The 23250-nt window shown below is 42.5% G+C and overlaps 1 protein-coding gene across 1 annotated transcript in view; it reads right to left on the bottom strand.

Moving 5' to 3' along the window:
* Nucleotides 1-23250, bottom strand: part of LOC126259316 (titin homolog) — a 951541-nt gene that overhangs the window by 292766 nt on the left and 635525 nt on the right. The window contains exon 13 of the mRNA XM_049955994.1: nucleotides 5952-6130. Within this exon, the coding sequence (XP_049811951.1) occupies nucleotides 5952-6130 (179 nt within the window). The remainder of the gene's footprint in view (nucleotides 1-5951; nucleotides 6131-23250) is intronic.

Here is a 23250-nt window from a genome sequence, read left to right on the forward strand (position 1 = left end):
CGCTCTTACAGCGTCTGAGTTAAATAGAGCATGGTGGAAGGAGACAAAGGAAAGATAAACGGAGAAGCCTGTCACATATAAAGAAGGTATTAGGCTACATTTAATCTTGCTCGACATTTTCTCATGAAGCGCCCAAAAAAGTCTATCTGTCAAATGAAACATTATTTGTTGTATTCATGGACTGAAAACTAGGGCTACCAACGAAGCCGGCCGAAGTGGCCGTGCGGTTAAAGGCGCTGCAGCCTGGAACCGCGAGACCGCTACGGTCGCAGGTTCGAATCCTGCCTCGGGCATGGATGTTTGTGATGTCATTAGGTTAGTTAGGTTTAACTAGTTCTAAGTTCTAGGGGACTAATGACCTCAGCAGTTGAGTCCCATAGTGCTCAGAACCATTTGAACCATTTTTGAACCAACGAAATGCAGTCCAATTTTATGTTCCTTTTAAAATTTAATCCAAAATAGAATGAGTATGTTTACCAATGTCACAAAGTCTATATACATACGTTAAGTAATTATTCAGAAGTTTTCCTGTAGATTTTATTTTTGTTGGGAATAATAACCCTCCAGATTCAAAACGTAAACTGTCACCTGTAGTCATTGGTGCGATTTCTGGTAAAATCCCTCTTTCAGTGTTATTAACAAACCTTTTGTTTTCATGTTGGCTGTGCGTGCTCACACAGCGAGCCTCTTCGTATGTATCTCTAATATTCATTTGTTTGCAAGGGCTACCCGTAGACGCGAAGTTTAACTGCACAAATAGTCACGGGTAATGATGGCAGCACTGCAGGAAGCAACTGACGCTGCTTTCCCCTCGCCCCTCACCTCCCCTACCCATCGTAAACCTATCGTTCCCCACAAACACCGCGCGATTCGTCGACAGGCAGTATGAGTATAGGGAGGACTGAAGTGACGGGAGGATGAATGACGTAACGCCGATGTAGTGGGAGAGGGGGAGAGAGTGAACTAGAAAAAAGTGTGGAGTGTGCTATCTGTGAAGAGTTTGAAGTACCAGTTCATTGAAATTGAATGGTTAGTTCACACTTCACTGGAGTGAAGCGTTCATTTGAACGACTCATTCACGAGCTCCCCATCACTACATTACGAATAAACAAATCAGTCCTTTGTTTCTGAAACTAGTTTCCGTGAAAGTAGTGTGATTATCGGCTATTTTTGTTGTAAGCTAACTTCTATTGCTTTTTATACGTAAATAAAATGACTAAGCGTAAAAGTAACTTCAAGAAACGCAAATTTGCGGGTAACAGATATGTGAGATCTGTATTTTCTTCTGAAGTACTTGAAAACACATGTGCTAGCAGTGAAGGAAACCAAGATAATGTTTCTGAAGTAACCACTTTCATTGCAGTACAAAACAGTAAGCCATATGATATTCCTAAACAAAAACTTGAGTGTGTAGGACATGTCAAGAAAAGGATGGGAACACGTCTGCGTAACCTAAAAACCAAGCTGAGTAACACAAAACTGTCTGATGGGCTGGCAATAAAATGTGCGGAAGACTAACGGACTAAGTAATTGATGAATTACAGGAATATTATGGGAAGGCGATTAGAGATAACTGTGACAATTTAGAGAAGATAAAAAGAGCAGTGTGGAGCACTTTCTTTCATCGAATATCAACCGATGAAAAGCCATGTCGTGCTTTGTGTCCACATCCACCAAACACTTGGTGTAAATATAGGCAAGCTGAATTTTCTGGCACCCTGCATGAATTTACACATAAACATTCTCTTCCTTTGGCAGTAATGGAGGCAATCAAACATGTTTACAGAGATTTGGCAAATTCCGAGCTACTAAAGAAGTGTTTACATGGGAAGACCCAGAATGTGAATGAGTCCTTTAACAATGTTGTGTGGTGCCGTGTACCTAAAAATGTATTTGTTGGTCTTATGACTCTAAAGTTAACAGTGTCCGATGCTGTAATAACTTTTAAGGGTGGGAAGTATGAAAGACTTCAAGTTCTGGAGAAGTTAGGGTTAAGATTTGGACAGAACACAGCTAAAGGACTGCGGGAACTGGATGAGCATCGTGTACGTGAAGCAGAGTATGCTGCTCAGCAAATGACAAAAGAAGCAAGGAAGAAAAGGAGGAGGCAATCACTGGACTGTTGTGACACAGAAGCAGACACATACTGTGGGTCAGGGCAATTCCAGTGCGTAAAAGTCGTAGAAATGTAAGTCTGTATAAGAATTTGTAACAAAAAAAGGTTAAAACCTCAATATCTCTGAACAACATTTTTTGCAATAAGTGACCCGTTTTCTAAAAAAGTACTGATGGTAGAGACATGAAATTTTCACAACATGCCAAGTGTGAGATTCAACACATATGGAAGTAGAATAATTAAAATATCCTGAGTTGTTTTGTTGTTATGTTCATTTATTTACAAAATTCTGTCAAAAAATTGAGTGTTTAAAAAAAGATAACATGTCCTCCACAACACAATTTTAGTAATAGTTCTAGTTCAGTGTATCTAGAAAAGTGCATTCAATAATTATGGAAAATTGTAAGTTGGTGTCTTAAAAAGTTTCCAAGATAATGGGTCACAAAATTCGATAATTTAACATTGGTGGCATAGGACATACAATGTCCCCTTAAGTGCTGCAAAGACGAACGACGGATGGCAGCTGTGCCTTGACAGATCGCGCTATCTGCCCGCAGAACGCACGTGTGCGTGCAGACCACATAGTGCAACGGTCGATCGCTGAATGCTCGGAATTCCCACACAATCTGATGAATCGCTTGCGACGCATCACCCATGTGTAGCAACACGACTCCCTAGCTGCCAGTCCTTTGTGTAGTTATTGAAGCTCTTCGTGCGGTTTTGTTTCCTTTTGTGTTTCGCGAGTGAAGTGAGCACTTTAAATCAGAATTTATTGTAATTCAGAAGGCACGAACCGGTCTGAAAAGTAAGACGAAGCTGGAGTAGTCACTTATCTTAAGACGTAATACATATGTAAAAACAATGACTCCCTCACATTTAGGAGTGATTAGCATCTACATCTACATATACAGGGTGTTACAAAAAGGTACGGCCAAACTTTCAGGAAACATTCCTCACACACAAAGAAAGAAAATATGTTATGTGGACATGTGTCCGGAAACGCTTACTTTCCATGTTAGAGCTCATTTTATTACTTCTCTTCAAATCACATTAATCATGGAATGGAAACACACAACAACAGAACGTACCAGCGTGACTTCAAACACTTTGTTACAGGAAATGTTCAAAATGTCCTCCATTAGCGAGGATACGTGCATCCACCCTCCGTCGCATGGAATCCCTGATGCGCTGATGCAGCCCTGGAGAATGGCGTATTGTATCACAGCCGTCCACAATACGAGCACGAAGAGTCTCTACATTTGGTACTGGGGTTGCGTAGACAAGAGCTTTCAAATGCCCCCATAAATGAAAGTCAAGAGGGTTCAGGTCAGGAGAGCGTGGAGGCCATGCAATTGGTCCGCCTCTACCAATCCATCGGTCACCGAATCTGTTGTTCAGAAGTGTACGAACACTTCGACTGAAATGTGCAGGAGCTCCATCGTGCATGAACCACATGTTGTGTCGTACTTGTAAAGGCACATGTTCTAGCAGCACAGGTAGAGTATCCCGTATGAAATCAAGATAACGTGCTCCATTGAGCGTAGGTGGCAGAAACTAAAATGAGCTCTAACATGGAAATTAAGCGTTTCCGGACACATGTCCACATAACATCTTTTCTTTATTTGTGTGTGAGGAATGTTTCCTGAAAGTTTGGCCGTACCTTTTTGTAACACCCTGTATACTCGGCTAGCCACCAAGCGGTAGGTGGAGGAGGGAACTATTCGCGCCAAAGTCATATTCCCCCCCCCCCCCCTCGCCTTGTTTCACTTGCAGTTCGCACGAGGGAAAAACAACTGTCCAAACGCCTCAGTACGAGCTCTAATTTCCCTTATCTTTGAATGGCGATCATTGCGCGATTTGAAAGTTGGTCATAATATATGCTCTACATCCTCGGCGAAGATCAGATTTCGGATTTTAGTGAGCAGCCCCTTCTGTTTAGTGCGCTGTCTATCTGCAAGTGTGTCCCACTTCAAACTTTCTATGAGATTTGTAACGCTCTCGCGATGGCTAAATGTACCAATCACGAATCTTGCTCTTCTTTGGACCTTCTCAATCTCTTGAAATCACATTAATCATGGAATGGAAACACACAACAACAGAACGTACCAGCGTGACTTCAAAAACTTTGTTACAGGAAATGTTCAAAATGTCCTTACCAACTGGTAAGGGTCCCATACAGCATTTTGAAGGCTGTGCTGTACTACACTGAAGGGCCAACGAAACTGGTATAGGCATGCATATTCAAATACAGAGATAAGTAAACAGGCATAATACGGCGCTGCTGTCGGCAACGGCTATGTAAGACAAGTGTCTGTCGAAGTTGTTAGATCGGTTACTGCTGCTATAATTGGAAGTTATCAAGATTTAAGTGAGTTTGAACGTGATTTTATAGTCGGCGCACGAGCGATGGGACACAGCATCTCCAAGGTTGCGATGAAATGGGGATTTTCCCGTACGACCATTTCACGAGTGTACCGTGAGTATCAGGAATCCGGTAATACATCAAATCACCGACATCGCTGGGGCCGGCAAAAGATTCTGTAAGAACGGGGCCATCGATGACTTGAGAGTATCGTTCAACGTGAGAAAAGTGCAACTCTTCCGCAAATTGCAGTACTGGGCCATCAACAAGTGACAGCGTGCGAACCATTCAATGAAGCATCATCGATATGGGCTTTCGAAGCCGAAGGCGCACTTGTGTACCCTTTATGACTGCACGACACAAAGCTTTACGCCTTGCCTGGGCCCGTCAGCACTGGCACTGGACTGTCGAAAAAATGGCTCTGAGCACTATGGGACTTAACATCTGTGGTCATCAGTCCCCTAGAACTTAGAACTACTTAAACCTAACTAACCTAAGGACATCACACAACACCCAGCCATCACGAGGCAGAGAAAATCCCTGACCCCGCCGGGAATCGAACCCGGGAACCCTGGCGTGGGAAGCGAGAACGCTACCGCACGACCACGTGGACTGTCGATGACTAGGAACATGTTGCCTGGTCGGACGAGCCTCGTATCAAATTGCATCGAGCTGATGGACGTGTACGGGTATGGAGACAGCCTCACGAATCCATGGACCCTGCAGGTCAGCAGGGGACTGTTCAAGCTGGTGCATACTCTGCAATGGTGTGGGGGCGTGTGGAGTTGGAGTGAATGGGACCCCTGCTACGTCTAGATACGAATCTGACAGGTCACACGTACGTAAGCATCTTGTCCACCTGCATCCATTCATGGACGTTGTGTATTCCGACGGACTTGGGCAATTCCAGCAGGACAATGCGACACCCCACACGTCCAGAATTGCTACAGAGAGGCTCCAGGAGTGCTCTTCTGAGTTGAAACCCTTCCGCTGGCCATCAAACTCCCGAGACATGGACATTATTGAGGATACCTGGGATGCCTTGCAACGTGCCGTTCAGAAGAGATCTCGTACTCTTACGGATTTATGGACAGCCCTGCAGCATTCATGGTGTCAATTCACATGAAGTATCATTTCGTTTCCTCCTCTCCTTCTGGGTGCCTCACTGCTTTTGTCAAGTAACGGATTTATGAAACAATTGTACGCATTATTAATGTTCTTAACTTCTACAGAGGAATGAGGTAATATTGAGTAGACATTTTAATTTAAATGTTTACGGCGTGCTTGCTCTACAGCTATACTCATTACTGAACTCCCTTACTATCTCATTTAGCTCTCACTCATATAACTTACAACAAGCGTTACGGAAATCAACAGTTCTGTAGACACATCGAGATCACAATACCATATTTGCAGTTAAACCACGAAACAGGTGACTGAAATAAGCGTTGACGCACTGGCCGACGGACGCACCTGTGGTAGCTGACGTTGAGGTCGAGCAGCTGGCGGCGCAGGTCGAGGTGCGCGTTGACGTCGGCCCAGGCGCGGCCCAGGGACTGCGCCATGGCGGCGTACACCTCGGCGCGCGGCCGCTGCGTGCTGATCACCTGGTCCGCCTGCCGCAGCAGCTCCTCCACCGGGCTCTGCTTGCTCTGCCGACACACACACACAGTGCAACCACCCAAAACAACCGACACAGCTTCGAGGTCATTCTACAAAAACAACAACCGAGTCCTGGTCTTCAGTACTACTTAGGCCGGTATTACACTATCAAATTTCTTTGTCAAAGATATTTGATGGTGTCATAGGGAACTTTGTCAAATGTCGTCCAATATTTGATCAAATCTAGGGCCTCGCTGTAGATTTGATCACAGAAGTCGCTTGTCTTCTGTTCACTGCAATGTGACATATTACCACATGGGGCGCTAGCATCGCTGCAGCGTTCTGTCGTCTGTAGTGTTTTTATAAACATTGCCGGTAAATACAATTGGTGTGTGCCGACAACTACAAAATTAAGAGAGATGTATGAAGCTGATGAGGCGCTTTACGACGTGAGGCTCCCTGAATAAAAAAATAGATTAAGAAGATTGGAGACCTGACCTGACCTAACCTAACCTAACCTAACCCTCTCCTGTAGCAAGGAATCGGAGTGTTACAGTGAGCCTGTCTTCTGCAGATGTAGCAGTTCTTAAGTGAGTATTGTGCCTTGTGATATGAGGATACACTTAACTGACCACATACAGAAATGTATGCTCATCCATTCTGAAGTAATTGATGTACGACTTGACGTCCTCCACTATAAGCTCACGTAACAAGTTTTGTTGAATGCTTTTATCGTGTCGTCGTAAAACCCACGGCTTCACCCAGGTATGTTTCCTTTTTTTCCCCCGCTTCTCTTCCGCATGTGCGGTTAATAACAAGTTGTTGTCGTCAGTCATCTTGAACTTTGACGAAAAATATGATGACAGTGTAATACCCCTTCTAGCGCTACGTCAAAGATCTTTGTCACACATATTTGACGGAACATTTGATCACATCTTTGATCAAATCTTTGACAAAGAAATTTGATAGTGTAATACCGGCCTTACAAAACAGACGGCAGATTTTATCAGTGCAAGAAGCAACATCTCAGGAGCATAATTTAGAACAAGGCATGTCCTCTCCTTTTACTCATTTGTATCCTTAAGCAAACCGGCAATCGACGTACTACGAAGGAATTAATCGAATGGGACGGAAATCGATTGATCTGATGTGCATGTACAGCCAAACGAATGATTACAATTTCAGAAAAAAATGGTTGATTCATTCAAGACGAAGAGCTTCACTAACTGAGCAAGTGACTAACATGATGGTCCACCTCTTACCCTTATGTAAACGTCATTTTTTAAAAGTAAGTATACCACAACAATTTAAACGCTCTAAAATAATCGCTATATTAAAACCTTGCAAACCAGCTGATAGCCCCAGGACCTACATACCAATAGCACTACTATCTGTGACCTACAACCTACTAGAACGGCATACCCATCATACAACAGAAGCAATTCTTGTCGAACGAGCACTTTCGGGCAAAACGAAGCAACACAGATCAGGTTCTTTCACTCGCCACCGAAGGCAGAATTTGAAAGCAAACTTAAAACCGCAGTTGCATTCTTTTACTTGACAGCAGCCTTTGCTACAGTGTGGAGACAAAGCTTGATATACAAGTTTCTTCCCATAACTGCTTGCAAACCAATCGCTCGACTAGTCGACGATATACCATTTGACCAACTGTTCCAAGTTCTCATCGGATCCAACATCAGCTCCCCAAGAAAATTAAAAACGTTCTACCAGAGAGATCAGTCCCTGCTCCACTTCTCTTCATCTTATACACTGCAGACATGTCAAAAATAAAATCAAGGAAGTTTGGTTAGACGCGACTGGGTACTTGAAATAAGGTGTATCTCAATCGAACGGTCAGAGAAAGTCCTAAGAGAAGATGTAGTGGGAAAGTACTTTCGCAAATGAAGACTCCAACCAAACGCCTCCTTAAAGGAGATTTCTTGCTTGCACCTACATAACACACTCAGTGAAAAAAAAAAAAAGACATACAGTTTGGAAACACTACACTCATTCACAATAGACCAACAAAGGACCTGCGGGTAATATTTGGTAGAATTCTATCTTTCTACGAGTGTCTATCAAAAACAGTTCCAAATATGAAACAAGAGCCGGCCGCTGTGGCAGAGCGGTTCTAGGCGCTTCAGTCCGGAACCGCGCTGCTGCTACGGTCGCAGGTTCGAATCCTGCCTCGGGCACGGATGTGTGTGATGTCCTTCGGTTAGTTAGGTTTAAGTAGTTCTAAGTTCTAGGGGACTGATGGCAGATGTTAAGTCCCATAGTGCTTAGAGCTACTTGAATTTTGTTATGAGACGAGAAACATCATTCAACAGCTTTGTGGACCAACCTGGCGACCATTGCCATCCACGTCACACTCTTCTGCTCTGAGTCTTGTTTTCTCAACCGCTGAATTGTTGGACTAAACTGGCCATATCTACGAAAGATAATGTCCAGCTAAATAACGCCGTGACAATGACCGCTGGCGTTATCAAATAAACATCTGCAGTATGGCTGCCAGTACTAATCCACATTCCACCCCCCCCCACCCCCAACCTACGACGCATAAATGCTCTCACGAACGAGTATTAAAAGACCATGGATAATAAACATCTACCAGCCCATAAAGATGCCGATTATGCAAACCATAAGCGACTGAGCTCCAGATGACCACCAAGAATAACAGAAAAGGTCGCTGTGGAAGATGAGTTCAACATTACAATGCACGGACTCAAGAACGGACCGGACAGCGAAGTAATAATATGCTGTTGATCGCCGATGCCGTGGATTTGATTTTCCACGCGAAACATGGCCAGTGCTAATCAGAACTAGAACCCAGTACTGCACATGTGCATATTTTTTACACTAATGGCGTAAGCCAACATCGCCACTAACGACTGTGCAGAACCACAGACTATCAGACAAATCACAGAAGAATGTCCCACAAGGTCATACGAAGGCAGGCCAGAAGTCTTCCTGCAGCCGACTCCAAAGTCTCAAGATCACATAAATGGTCTAGAGGTTTGTTTATAATATTTTATATTGTAAATATTATGCTCTGCACTCTATATATTTTTTTCAATTTGTCAACAGGCAGTATGATAAATAAATAAATCCTACATTTGTATATCTATATTACTAAGTCGCTGAAACGGTCATCCAGTTCCTGGTTGCCTATCTAATGGATTCCTGGGGCATCAAACATTTTATTTCCAGTATTTCATATAATTATCTACCGAATTTAAAAAAAATTAAATGCTGTCTTTATCTACTCATTAAGATGTATAATCTTATGTTACAGGTTTAACACAATGAGACCAATATTAACGTTTAAAAACCCCCGAAGCGACGTAGATGACCCTGAGACAAATAATTTGGTGGAAGACACATAGGGCCTCAAACGTCTGGAAATATCCCAAAAGTGGGTGACAAATGTTGAGCATGTGACGTCATGAGATGAGGTACCTCTCTGCACGGCAGTAAATAAGTATCGGTCTGTTGCACCTGATCATCCCAGCCTTCGCGTCGGCGTCGCTCCTGGCCTACCTGCGCGACTTCAGCGTGTGTGGCCCAGGGTTCGAGTCTTGTGTCTGGCAGGTAGTGTTTCTTGCACTGCGTGTGACAGTTACGTGTTTACACTAAGGTAAGATTTATTGTTTATTTACCGTTCTCGCGGTCTCCGCTGATTATCTGCAACGTGCCGTTATTGTGTAACAAGTAAATAAGCATAAACTTGCGAACTGCATCGCTATTGTAAAGATCCGAAATGGTTATTATCAATCCTTTTAAATTCTGAGTTCGAAATAAAGGTGTTGTTCCTTTTAATGGGGAATGAAATTTTACATTACGCGATGTCCAATCATTCCAGTCATCAGATTGCTGGCCCCGACTTGGGCGCAATTACCAGCCTCGCCCATCTCTACGGTTAATCTAATTTCAGTCCAATGTTTTTTATTCCAGTCTTTGATCACAATATCAATTCTTTTGACGATGACCGGTTTAAAAAAAAAAAAAGGCTCTGAGCACTATGAGACTTAACTTCTGACGTCATCAGTCTCCTAGAACTTACAACTTCGAACCTGCGACCGTAATGGTCGCGCGGTTCCAAACTGTAGCGCCTAGAACCGCTCGGCCACTCCGGCCGGCAGTTCTGAGTTCTAGGGGACTGATGACCTCAGATGTTAAGTCCCGTAGTGCTGAGAGTCATTTCAACCATATGAACCGGGCGTTATTAATTTCTTTTCCCTAAGATATTTGACCAATTCCTGGGTGAGTGTACTGTCACTCACTCTGTAAATACGTCCAAAAATAGTAATATCCCCTACCTTATTGTTTCTTATGTATTTATGTTCTGATGAACTTCTTAATTTCCAAAATGTTGAATTTTTCTGAAGTCCTAATATTTTCCATATAAATGTTCTTTCTAAAATTCTAATTTATCAATCTTATAATTTAATACTAGATTGCTGAAAAGACTGGGCTAAAAATATCCTACGAAGAAACCGAGTATATACAACACAAACATAACACAGAAAAGTTTATGAAAACAAAGTATGGAAAAATTAAAAGAGTTGATAGATTCAAATACCTGGGGGAGTGGATCCAAGCCAATGGACTGGATAACACAACAAATAAAGAAAGAATAAAAAAGTTGTAATTTGCATATAAATTAACACAAAACTACTACAATAAGAAATCAATATCCATACAAGCAAAGATTAAACATTATAATTCAGTTATTAGGACACAAGCAACATATGGATCAGAGTGCCTAACATTGAATAAGAAAGGCGAATTAAGAGAACTAGAAAAAAGAGAGAGAAAAATATTAAGAAAAATTCTAGGTCCTGAGAAAAACAAGGAAAATAGGTGGATTAAAAGGAGAAATGAATACCTATACAAAAATACAGAAAAGATCGCAGATACAATGAGGAAGAGACGGCTAAAATTTTACGGACATTTAAAAAGTATGGAAGAAACACGGATTACAAAGAAAATTTTTAATTACGTTAGTAAGTTGAAAAAAACTGTAGGATGGATAGAAGCAGTAAAGAAAGACGCCAACAAAATAGGTGTTACAGAAGAAATAATACGTGACAGGAATCACTTCAGGCTACTGATAAAAAACGCAAACTATGAAGAAGATAAGCCAAAACCTCGACCCAAGAGAGTGTGGACAGATGAGCAGAGACGAGCAGTTGGCGAGAAAATGAAGAAGTACTGGGAAGAACGGAAGAAAAAGAAACACCATAAGTCTTAAGTTGTATGCGGTCCATAGCTGGACAAAATCATAAATAAAAAAAAATTAATACTAGACATTCGCTAGCACACGGGCATTCTGCTTTACTTTAATTTTTTAAAATAAGGACGTCTTGTTGGTGACATTGTTCGTTACGCCACACTCTATTTCCATCTTGTGTATGCTTTGCTCTAAAGCGGATATTTCTGAAGCGTTTTCTTCAATAGTGTCATCCAAATATTCGAAGTTTTCTATTTGCCCAGTAACTGTTATTAAATATTTTGGAGCGTTTTTTACATTTGCCATAAATTTATTTTTCTGCACAGAGATTCTTGAGCCTGTCTTGTTGGCTGTCGCTTCCAGAAGACCGACTCGCACTGGTGCACCAGTCAGGGTGTCACAAGGTACAGAAAAACCATCTGCAAATGGTTGCAATTAGTTGTAACCTCTTTCTTTCTTCCTAGCAAGAGCGGTAATATTTTTGATTCTTTCAGTTGTTCATTCCAATTCTTAGAATTCTGTTCACGACACAGTTGAAAAGAAGCAGAGATAAATCGTTGCCTTGCCTGACACATGTACGGTCGAGGTACGTCATTCGTAAATTTTGCTATTGAGATTGTATCTGTCAGAGCTTCTCTTTTATGTTTCCCAACTTAGTTTCAACTACAAATTCACGGATTACCTTATCTCCGGTCCCCCTAGCAACAGAAATAAATTACTGTTACTAGTATTTATAATTAGAGTTATAAAAGCTTGGTGCCCGTTTTCAGGTCACCGCCGATATATACGTACGTGCACGATATCTCCTTCACACGCAGTGACTGCCCTGCTACACTAGCGGCCTGCTATAAGCACCACACCATACACGTCATACCGCACGAGTAAGGCTTGTCACAACTCTACGGCCTGGGGAACAGTCCCCCCGCTACCGTTTGGACGTTCGATAAGTCACTGCTTGAGAAAATATCGTAACGCCTGAATCTCCTAGTTACTTCAAAAAAATCTAAAGGAAAGTCATAAAAGTCCCGATTATGACGAGGTACGTCGCACAGACCTCGCTCCGGAACAAGTCACGTACGAATGAGACGCTCCGCCCTTGATTTCCATACCGTAATACCCATTTCGGAAACTTGCAGCACATGCAACGTGTCGACACAATATATTACGAACGCAGTACATATGTACGGCGGCTGCCGCCGGCGGCGGCTTGAGGCGGAAACGGCAAGTGTGCAGACAGCTATTTTAAAAGCTGACGATAGCACGACTAGTCAGAACTTGTCAACACGTCTACTAGTCGGTACAGGATTCCTAGAAGGAAGACCGCAATGTATACGAATGCGTTTCGGTGAAACTGGTTCTTGACCGATTTCCAAGTCTAACTTGCAGCACTACAGTGGAATAAATTACTGTGCTTTTAGAATACCTGTAGTTACATCTACATCTATACTCTGCAAACAACCGTGAGGTGCACGGTAGACGGTACGTCTCATTGTACCAGTTATTACGGTTTCTCCCTGTTCACGTATGGAACGCGGGAAGAATGATTGTTTGAATGCCTCTGTGAGTGCAGTAATTATTCTAATCTTATCCTCATGATCCCTGTGTGAGCGATACTTAAGGGGTTGTAGTATATTCCTAGAGTAATCATTTAAACTCGGTTCTTGAAACTTTCTTAATAGTACATGCTAAAATGGTACCTGTTCTTTCGGACATGCCCGAAAGAACAGATACAATCTTAGTATATATATAGTGAAGGCTCACCGGCCAGTTGACCATCTTCTTCTTCTGTGCGAATGCACAAACAGTGCCCGAACTCTTACGGGAATCGGCAACGCGCCGCGAGTAATGAGTATAATGGGCGGGGGCACTACGAATGTAGTGCGGGACAATACGTTGAGAATGTGGGTTTCGCGGGAGGCGTGCCAGAGATAAATCCCTGCAGTCGCACTATCCTCTGTGTCCTCGGTAGCTCAGATGGATAGCCGGCACGGTAGCTCAGCGTGTTCGGTCAGACGGTCAGTTGCCCTCTGTAATAAAAAAACTGAGTTAATCGATCGACAACGAACTTAAATGGATGTCTTACGACGTCCGCCCCGAGCAGATGAAACGAACAATAGCGAGCAAAGTGAGATTTAAAAAAATAAAAAAAAAAAAAAAAGATGGATAGAGCGTCTGCCATGTAAGCAGGAGATTCCGAGTTCGAGTCCCGGTCGGGGCACACATTTTCAACATGTCCCCAGTGAAGTATATCAACGCCTGTTTGCAGCTAGGGTGTCTATTTAATTATCATTTCATTTCTAGGGATAGTTTACATCTGTCTTCTAAGAGTATTCCGGTTCAGTTCGTTCAGAATCTCTGGGACACTCTCCCACACGGATTAAACAAATCTGTGACCATTCGTACTGCCTGTCTCTGAAAAGTTCAATATCGTTCGTCCATTCTGGTACGGGTCCCACACACTTGAGCAATATTCTACAATCGGTCGCACTAGTGATTTGTAAGAAATCTCCTTTGTAGATTCATTGCACTTCCCCAATATTCTACCATCTGCATTATCCACGAACAAAGCGCAGGGCTTATTTTTGTTTTAAGATGAAAACTTGCCTCCAAAACAAGTCAGTTATAACTTCAGACGTAAAAACAATTGGTAATACATTTACTACAACAATTAATCTTATTGTCACTTTCACTGTATATTTGCAATGGTGTGTAGTATTTCGCAATCATATTTACCGGTTCTGTTAAGTGGCGTGCGACAAACAGTAACACGACACGCAGCCAAATTTATTAACACAATTTAGGTGAAATTTGTTTATAAAACTGAATACACGATTTAGTGATAATATAGTCGCGGAACTCCTTAGAGTCTTTTTATCTGAAGTGATGAAATATAATACGTCAGTCTCAAAAACACAGTTTTGAATCATTTCCGCTAGAAAGGAAAGCGTATTTACGACAAAAGACAGAAGTGCTACAACTTGAAAGCGATACATGTTGTAGCTCCAATGAATCGCTCCAGTCAAGTATCAAAAAATCCCATTTAGAATTCTTGCAACGCAGATTATGAACCAAAGATCTCGGGTTCGATCCGCAGGCAATCCTAGTATCGTTATATGTCACTTTCCATTTCTTTCACGTCTGGCAGGATTTGTTACTGTGAAAATGTCGAGAAGCACATTGGTCTGGAGTCCCTCTACACTGTACGTCCACCTACTGCGGCTGGTTCTCTCTCTTTCTCTTCGTCTGTGTAATAGTTTACTCGATTCCGACTCCCCGTGACACCATGAACTAAAACACGTCAATTTCTTTTGTCTTACACTTTCTCCCGCGCGGACTTTCACGGGTGTAATCCATTACTTCTCTGATGCTATCGATCCATCTCATTCTTTGCCGCCCTCTTCTCATTGAGCATTCGATCTTTCCCGGCATTAGTCTCTTCCAACGAATCATGTCTGCTAGTAATGTGTCTAAGTCAGCTTTTGTTTCAGTATCGGAGCATTTTGGTTTTACGTGCTGCAACATTGAACTACACTACTGGCCATTAAAATTACTACACCAACAAGAAATGCAGATGATAAACGGGTATTCATTGGACAAATATATTATACTACACCTGAGATGTGATTACATTTTCACGCAATTTGGGTGCATAGATCCTGAGAAGTCAGTACCCAGAACAACCACCTCTGACCGTAATAACGGCCTTGATACGCCTCGGCATTGAGTCAAACAGAGCTTGGATGGCGTGTACAGGTACAGCTGCCCATGCAGCTTCAACACGATACCACAGTTCATCAAGAGTAGTGACCGGCGTATTTTGACGAGCCAGTTGCTCGGCCACCAGTGACCAGACGTTTTCAATTGGTGAGAGATCTGGAGAATGTGCTGGCCAGGGCAGCAGTCGAACATTTTCTGTATCCAGAAAGGCCCGTACTGGACCTGCAACATGCGGTTGTGCATTATCCTGCTGAAATGTAGGGTTTCGCAGGGATCGAATGAAGGGTAGAGCCACGGGTCGTAACACATCTGAAATGTAACGTCCACTGTTCGAAATTCCGTCAATGCGAACAAGAGGTGACCGAGACGTGTAACCAATGGCACCCAATACCATCACGCAGGGTGATACGCCAGTATGGTGATAACGAATACACGCTTCCAATGTGCGTTCACCGCGATGTCGCCAGACACGGATGGGACCATCATGATGCTGTAAACAGAACATGGATTCGTTTGGAAAAATGACGTTTTTCCATTCGTGCATCCAGGTTCGTCGTTGAGTACACCATCGCAGGCGCTCCTGTCTGTGATGCAGCGTCAACGGTAACCGCAGCCACGGTCCCCGAGCTGATTGTCGTTGCTGCTGCAAACGTCGTCGAACTGTTCGTGCAGATGGTTGTTGTCTTGCAAGCGTCCCCATCTGTTGACTCAGGGATCGAGACGTGGCTGCACGATCCGTTACAGCCATGCGGATAAGATGCCTGCCATCTCGACTGCTAGTGATACGAGGCCGTTGGAATCCGTATTACCCTCCTGAACCCACCGACTCCATATTCTGGTAACAGTCATTGGATGTCGGCCAACGCGAGCAGCAATGTCGTGATACGATAAGCCTCAATCGCGATAGGCTACAGTGCGACCTTTATCAAAGTCAGAAGCGTGACGGTACACATTTCTCCTCCTTACACGAGGCATCACAACAACGCTTCAAACGTTTCACCAGGCAACGCCGGTCAACTGCTGCTTGTGTATGAAAAATCGGTTGCAAAAGCCGGCCGAAGTGGCCGTGCGGTTAAAGGCGCTGCAGTCTGGAACCGCAAGACCGCTACGGTCGCAGGTTCGAATCCTGCCTCGGGCATGGATGTTTGTGATGTCCTTAGGTTAGTTAGGTTTAACTAGTTCTAAGTTCTAGGGGACTAATGACCTCAGCAGTTGAGTCCCATAGTGCTCAGAGCCATTTTTTCGGTTGCAAACTTTCCTCATGTCAGCACGTTGTAGGTGTCGCCACCGGCGCAAACCTTGTGTGAGTGCTCTGAAAAGCTAATCCTTTGCATATCACGGCATCTTCTTCCTGTCGGTTAAATTTCGCGTCTGCAACACGTCACCTTCGTGGTGTAGCAATTTTAATGGCCAGTAGTGTTTTTGTCCTCTTTGCGGACCATGGAGTTATAAGAAGTTTCCTCCAACACAATTCAGAGGTGTTTATTTTATGTCGTCCAGTCTTTCTTATAGTCCAGGTCTCACTTCATTCATACATCGCAACTGGAAAGACCATAGCCCTTACTATGCTGATCTTTGTTGTTAAAGTTGTGTCTCTACTCTTTAAAACATTGCTGGACATTGCCTTTCTACCCCGTGGCTGCATTTACCATCAGCAGAAATCAGGTAGACAACTGGACACAGAAGCTACCTCCATTATTTACCCTCCTATGTGTCATATGGTAGGTGCAGTTGCCACAATTTTTGTTTTCTTGACTTTCAGCATTAGATCGGCCTTTGCACTTTCTCCTTTCACTTCCAGTAAGAGGACCTTTAACTCCTCTTTTTCTAACGTTCTACCTTCAGTATGGTATCATCTGCATATCTACGATTATTTTTATTTATCCCAGCTATCTTAATTCCGGTTTCTTGTTCATCTAGCGCGGCAATCCCCATGATATGTTCTGCATACAGAGATTGAATGAAAAAGATGACAACATGCGTGCCGTCGGCTGGGTGAGTCAGTTCAAAGGTCGGGGAAAGGTAACCGTACCACCTCCAATACGACCGTGTGTAGTAAAGCATTGCGGCAGTGTTCAATCAAAACTACTTCTTTCAACATGTAAGCTGACAGGCGTACATATGTTTCACACAATACGATCCATAAGAAAAATAACAGTGATACAGGATCGGAAACTGCGTGCAACACCTGAAACGCTACAAAAAGAGGATTCAGATTTTGAATAACTCGAGTGCACTGAGTGTTTCTACATTATTACGACTAATCGGACAACTGATCTGTTGAACATAAAAAGAATCCACTGACCGTGGAATCCTTCCCATATGGCGCTGAATTGTCTCTCGTACTGTAATGGCGTGAGAGGCGCCCTTTCGGTATTATTTATTATTTGGCTACCGGTTTCGGTGATTCAATACAACATCTTCACGCATGCACGATTCCATCAGTGGCCATCATCTATGGACTGGTTTCCGTAGACTGTGGCAACGATGTGTCTCCAACCATCCATTTCTCCGGCACATCTTTCTGGCATGCTGTAATTTTTCAAAGTGTTTCGTGGATTGAACGAATAATTTCATAACACTACACATCGGTGCGTACAAACTTCTAGTAGGTTGTTGTTGTTGTGGTCGTCAGTCCAGAGACTGGTTTGATGCATGCTACTCTATCCCGTGCAAGCTTCTTCATCTCCCAGTATCTACTGCAGCCTACATCCTTCTGAATCTGCTTAGTGTATTGATCTCTTGGTCTCCCTCTACGATTTTTACCCTCCGCGCTGCCCTCCAGGTAAGTAGTCACAATGTATTACTATAAATTATCCTTAACGAATCAGTATGACGTAATTTAGCTGTTTCGGAAGCTGAGGAAAGAAAGTTCTTTTGCTGTATGATACTTAAATAAATTTCTTGTTCGTATGTTAGGTAATTATTCAATGTCTGTAGTCTGAACAAAGCATACTGCTAATTACATACGAGAAATAAAACCCACAACGTGATTTTTTATTTTAGTTCTTGGATAAAAAATTGTTAGAACGAGTGATGTGAGAGAGCGACTTTGTGGAGCTGAGTATAAAAAGAAGGCCAAAATGAAAAAAGAAGAACAAGAAGACATTACCCGTAAAACGATAAAATTGAGAGTTTTTTTAAAAAAAAAAAGTGGAGGTGGAAGTAGTGTTGAAAGGATAGGAACTGCAACAACATGGGCTGACACAATACAATCTGGAAAAGACGAAACGAATTTGAATTCTGCGGCGAACAATAACGGTTATCTGTCGAACAATCTACTTTTGAAAAAATGTATACGGGGTGATTCAAAAGTAACTGTACACACTTCGCGGGTGTAATGTATGTATCAAAATAAGAATAAAACGTTAAATAAAATTTTGACTGCAATTGCTGTTTCAGAGTAATGCAGTCGAGTAGGGGTCACAAGTACAACACAAAATTAATTCTTCTCAGAGAGCACAGACACGAAGGGATCTAAAATTCAACTCAGCTACGTTTTCTACTTTTGCCCCAGGAAATGTACAAAATGATGCCCATGTTTGCGAAGACAGTGACGTGTTCGATTTATTACAGCTCTCGAAATGTAACAGGCACCGTTCATCTCATTCTGTACAGCTGCACAACCATTTTCAGTTCGCTCCTGTAGTTGTGATACGCTCTCAATTGCAACAACGTACACGAGTTCCCTGAGGCAGCCCCAAAGCTGGAAGTGCACGGGTTCAGAGATGGAGATCTAGCGGTCCAAGCAGCTGCTTCTGCGCTGCCTGTTCAATTATCGGGATAAGCAGCACTGAGACACACTCTTGCCTCCCGGGTGAAATGTGCAGGGGCACCATCGACAAAGCAACATCAAATTGGTTCAAATGGCTCTGAGGTCATCACTCCCCAAGACTTAAAACTACTTAAACCTAACTAAACTACGGACATCACTCACATCCATGCCCGGGGCAGGATTCGAACCTGCGACCGTAAAGTCGCGCGGTTCCGGACTGAAACGCCTAGAACCGCTCGGCCACCGCGTCCGGCAAAGCAACATCAGTCGATATACAGGCGAACACGTCACGCCAAAGCCTGTACTGGCCACTGATGTAATGCCTACCACAAATGGCATTACGCATCATAACTCGCAAACGAAGTAGTTTTAGATACAACTTTACCAAAAAATTGACTCTTATTTTGATCCATACATTGCACCCATGAAGAGTGTACAGTTACTCTTGAATCACCCCGTATTTATGTTTTTACCGAAGAGGCGGTAGAGGAAACATTAATAAGTATAACACATGAAGATACGTCTCCGAATCATACGTTAAGTAATAACTCGGGAATCAAGGAACTAGAAGTGCCAGTTACTTATCAACTATTCTCTTCACGGGTCATAAATTCTTAAAACAGACTGGAGACAAGATAACAACAGCGAAATATTTTTTCTTAATCGTCGATTCAACACCAGATGTAGCACACGTGGACCAAATTATTCTCATCATTAGATACGCTTTTGGGATCAGGCGAACCGTGTGAAATATTGCTCAAGTTTTTGCCTTCAGTGGGACATAAAGCTGAAGAAATGTTTTCTGCCAGTATTTCGGAACTCTAAACACTGGGCATAAATTTTAAAGACTGTCGTGGACAATTACATGATAATGCTGCGAACAAGCCTGATGTGTGCAATGGCTAACAGGATAAAATTCAAAGCCACGCACCGTTTGCTTTTTTCGTTCCTTGCTCTGCCAACTCTTTAAATTTAGTGGCAACTACAACTGCTGAATCTTGCGAAGAAGCTTCTCGCTTCTTCCTGTTGCTTCAAGAAATCTACTATTTTTTCTTTTTTTTTTTTCGAGTAAAGGAAAACGCTAAAGAGAGTAAATCTGACACGTTGATCAGCTAGAGAGGACTCATGTAGAAATTCGAGCGATTCTTGGCACGAAGTCCTCAAAACTTCAGAGTCAATTAAGGATGTTGTTGTTGTTGTGGTCTTCAGTCCTGAGACTGGTTTGATGCAGCTCTCCATGCTACTCTATCCTGTGCAAGCTTCTTCATCTCCCAGTACCTACTGCAACCTACATCCTTCTGAATCTGCTTAGTGTATTGATCTCTTGGTCTCCCTCTACGATTTTTACCATCCACGCTGCCTTCCAATGCTAAATTTGTGATCCCTTGATGCCTCAAAACATGTCCTACCAACCGATCCCTTCTTCTAGTCAAGTTGTGCCACAAACTTCTCTTCTCCCCAATCCTATTCAATACCTCCTCATTAGTTACGTGATCTACCCACCTTATCTTCAGCATTCTTCTGTAGCACCACATTTCGAAAGCTTCTATTCTCTTCTTGTCCAAACTGGTTATCGTCCATGTTTCACTTCCATACATGGCTACACTCCATACAAATACTTTCAGAAACGACTTCCTGACACTTAAATCTATACTCGATGTTAACAAATTTCTCTTCTTCAGAAACGATTTCCTTGCCATTGCCAGTCTACATTTTATATCCTCTCTACTTCGACCATCATCAGTTATTTTACTCCCTAAATAGCAAAACTCCTTTACTACTTTAAGTGTCTCATTTCCTAATCTAATCCCCTCAGCATCACCCGATTTAATTTGACTACATTCCATTATCCTCGTTTTGCTTTTGTTGATGTTCATCTTATAACCTCCTTTCAAGACACTGTCCATTCCGTTCAACTGCTCTTCCAAGTCCTTTGCTGTCTCTGACAGAATTACAATGTCATCGGCGAACTTCAAAGTTTTTACTTCTTCTCCATGAATTTTATTACCTACTCCGAATTTTTCTTTTGTTTCCTTTACTGCTTGCTCAATATACAGATTGAATAACATCGGGGAGAGGGTACAACCCTGTCTCACTCCTTTCCCAACCATTGCTTCCCTTTCATGCCCCTCGACTCTTATAACTGCCATCTGGTTTCTGTACAAATTGTAAATAGCTTTTCGCTCCCTGTATTTTACCCCTGCCACCTTCAGAATTTGAAAGAGAGTATTCCAGTTAACGTTGTCAAAAGCTTTCTCTAAGTCTACAAATGCTAGAAACGTAGGTTTGCCTTTTCTTAATCTTTCTTCTAAGATAAGTCGTAAGGTTAGTATTGCCTCACGTGTTCCAACATTTCTACGGAATCCAAACTGATGTTCCCCGAGGTCCGCTTCTACCAGTTTTTCCATTCGTCTGTAAAGAATTCGCGTTAGTATTTTGCAGCTGTGACTTATTAAACTGATAGTTCGGTAATTTTCACATCTGTCAACACCTGCTTTCTTTGGTATTGGAATTATTATATTCTTCTTGAAGTCTGTGGGTATTTCGCCTGTCTCATACATCTTGCTCACCAGATGGTAGAGTTTTGTCATGACTGGCTCTCCCAAGGCCATCAGTAGTTCCAATGGAATGTTGTCTACTCCCGGGGCCTTGTTTCGACTCAGGTCTTTCAGTGCTCCGTCAAACTCTTCACGCAGTATCTTATCTCCCATTTCATCTTCATCTACATCCTCTTCCATTTCCATAATACTGTCCTCAAGTACATCGCCCTTGTATAAACCCTCTATATACTCCTTCCACCTTTCTGCCTTCCCTTCTTTGCTTAGAACTGGGTTGCCATCTGAGCTCTTGATATTCATACAAGTGGTTCTCTTCTCTCCAAAGGTCTCTTTAATTTTCCTGTAGGCAGTATCTATCTTACCCCTAGTGAGACAAGCCTCTACATCCTTACATTTGTCCTCTAGCCATCCCTGCTTAGCCATTTTGCACTTTCTGTCGATCTCATTTTTGAGACGTTTGTATTCCCTTTTGCCTGCTTCATTTACTGCATTTTTATATTTTCTCCTTTCATCAATTAAATTCAATATTTCTTCTGTTACCCAAGGATTTCTATTAGCCCTCGTCTTTTTAGCTACTTGATCCTCTGCTGCCTTCACTACTTCAACCCTCAGAGCTACCCATTCTTCTTCTACTGTATTTCCTTCCCCCATTCCTGTCAATTGTTCCTTATGCTCTCCCTGAAACTCTCTACAACCTCTGGTTCTTTCAGTTTATCCAGGTCCCATCTCCTTAAATTCCCACGTTTTTGCAGTTTCTTCAGTTTCAATCTGCAGTTCATAACCAACAGATTGTGGTCAGAATCCACATCTGCCCCAGGAAATGTCTTACAATTTAAAACCTGGTTCCTAAATCTCTGTCTTACCATTATATAATCTATCTGATACCTATTAGTATCTCCAGGATTCTTCCAGGTATACAACCTTCTTTCATGATTCTTGAACCAAGTGTTAGCTATGATTAAGTTATGCTCTGTGCAAAATTCTACAAGGCGGCTTCCTCTTTCATTTCTTCCCCCCAATCCATATTCACCTACTATGTTTCCTTCTCTCCCTTTTCCTACTGACGAATTCCAGTCACCCATGACTATTAAATTTTCGTCTCCCTTCACTACCTGAATTATTTCTTTTATCTCGTCATACATTTCATCAATTTCTTCATCATCTGCAGAGCTAGTTGGCATATTAACTTGTACTACTGTAGTAGGCATGGGCTTTGTGTCTATCTTGGCCACAATAATGCGTTCACTATGCTGTTTGTAGTAGCTAACCCGCACTCCTACTTTTTTATTCATTATTAAACCTACTCCTGCATTACCCCTATTTGATTTTGTATTTATAACCCTGTAATCACCTGACCAAAAGTCTTGTTCCTCCTGCCACCGAACTTCACTAATTCCCACTATATCTAACTTTAACCTTTTCATTCCCTTTTTAAATTTTCTAACCTACCTGCCCGATTAAGGGATCTGACATTCCACGCTCCGATCCGTAGAATGCCAGTTTTGTTTCTCCTGATAACGACGTCCTCTTGAGTAGTCCCCGCCCGGAGATCCGAATGGGGGACTATTTTACCTCCGGAATATTTTATCCAAGAGGACGCCATCATCATTTAATCATACAGTAAAGCTGTTCCGAAAAAGCCTAGAATGCGAAATGTGGCGACAGGAATATTTTTGAATTTAGAAAATCTGGAAACGGCAGTAAAGGTTGTTGTGTAGAATTTTTTTTTTAAACAATAAACGAAGTGAAGGTTCAAATTCAGGCTTCTGCCGTAGATTTGATCACAGTTGACGATCTTCACCAATCTCTTTGTAAGTTTTTCGTAGCCGAACGAGAAAACTTTAATTATTTCGAAGAGAAAGCTATGAAATTGAGCGTGCCGAAGCA

Source organism: Schistocerca nitens, chromosome 5 (assembly GCF_023898315.1).
Source record: "Schistocerca nitens isolate TAMUIC-IGC-003100 chromosome 5, iqSchNite1.1, whole genome shotgun sequence".
Lineage (NCBI taxonomy): Eukaryota > Metazoa > Arthropoda > Insecta > Orthoptera > Acrididae > Schistocerca > Schistocerca nitens.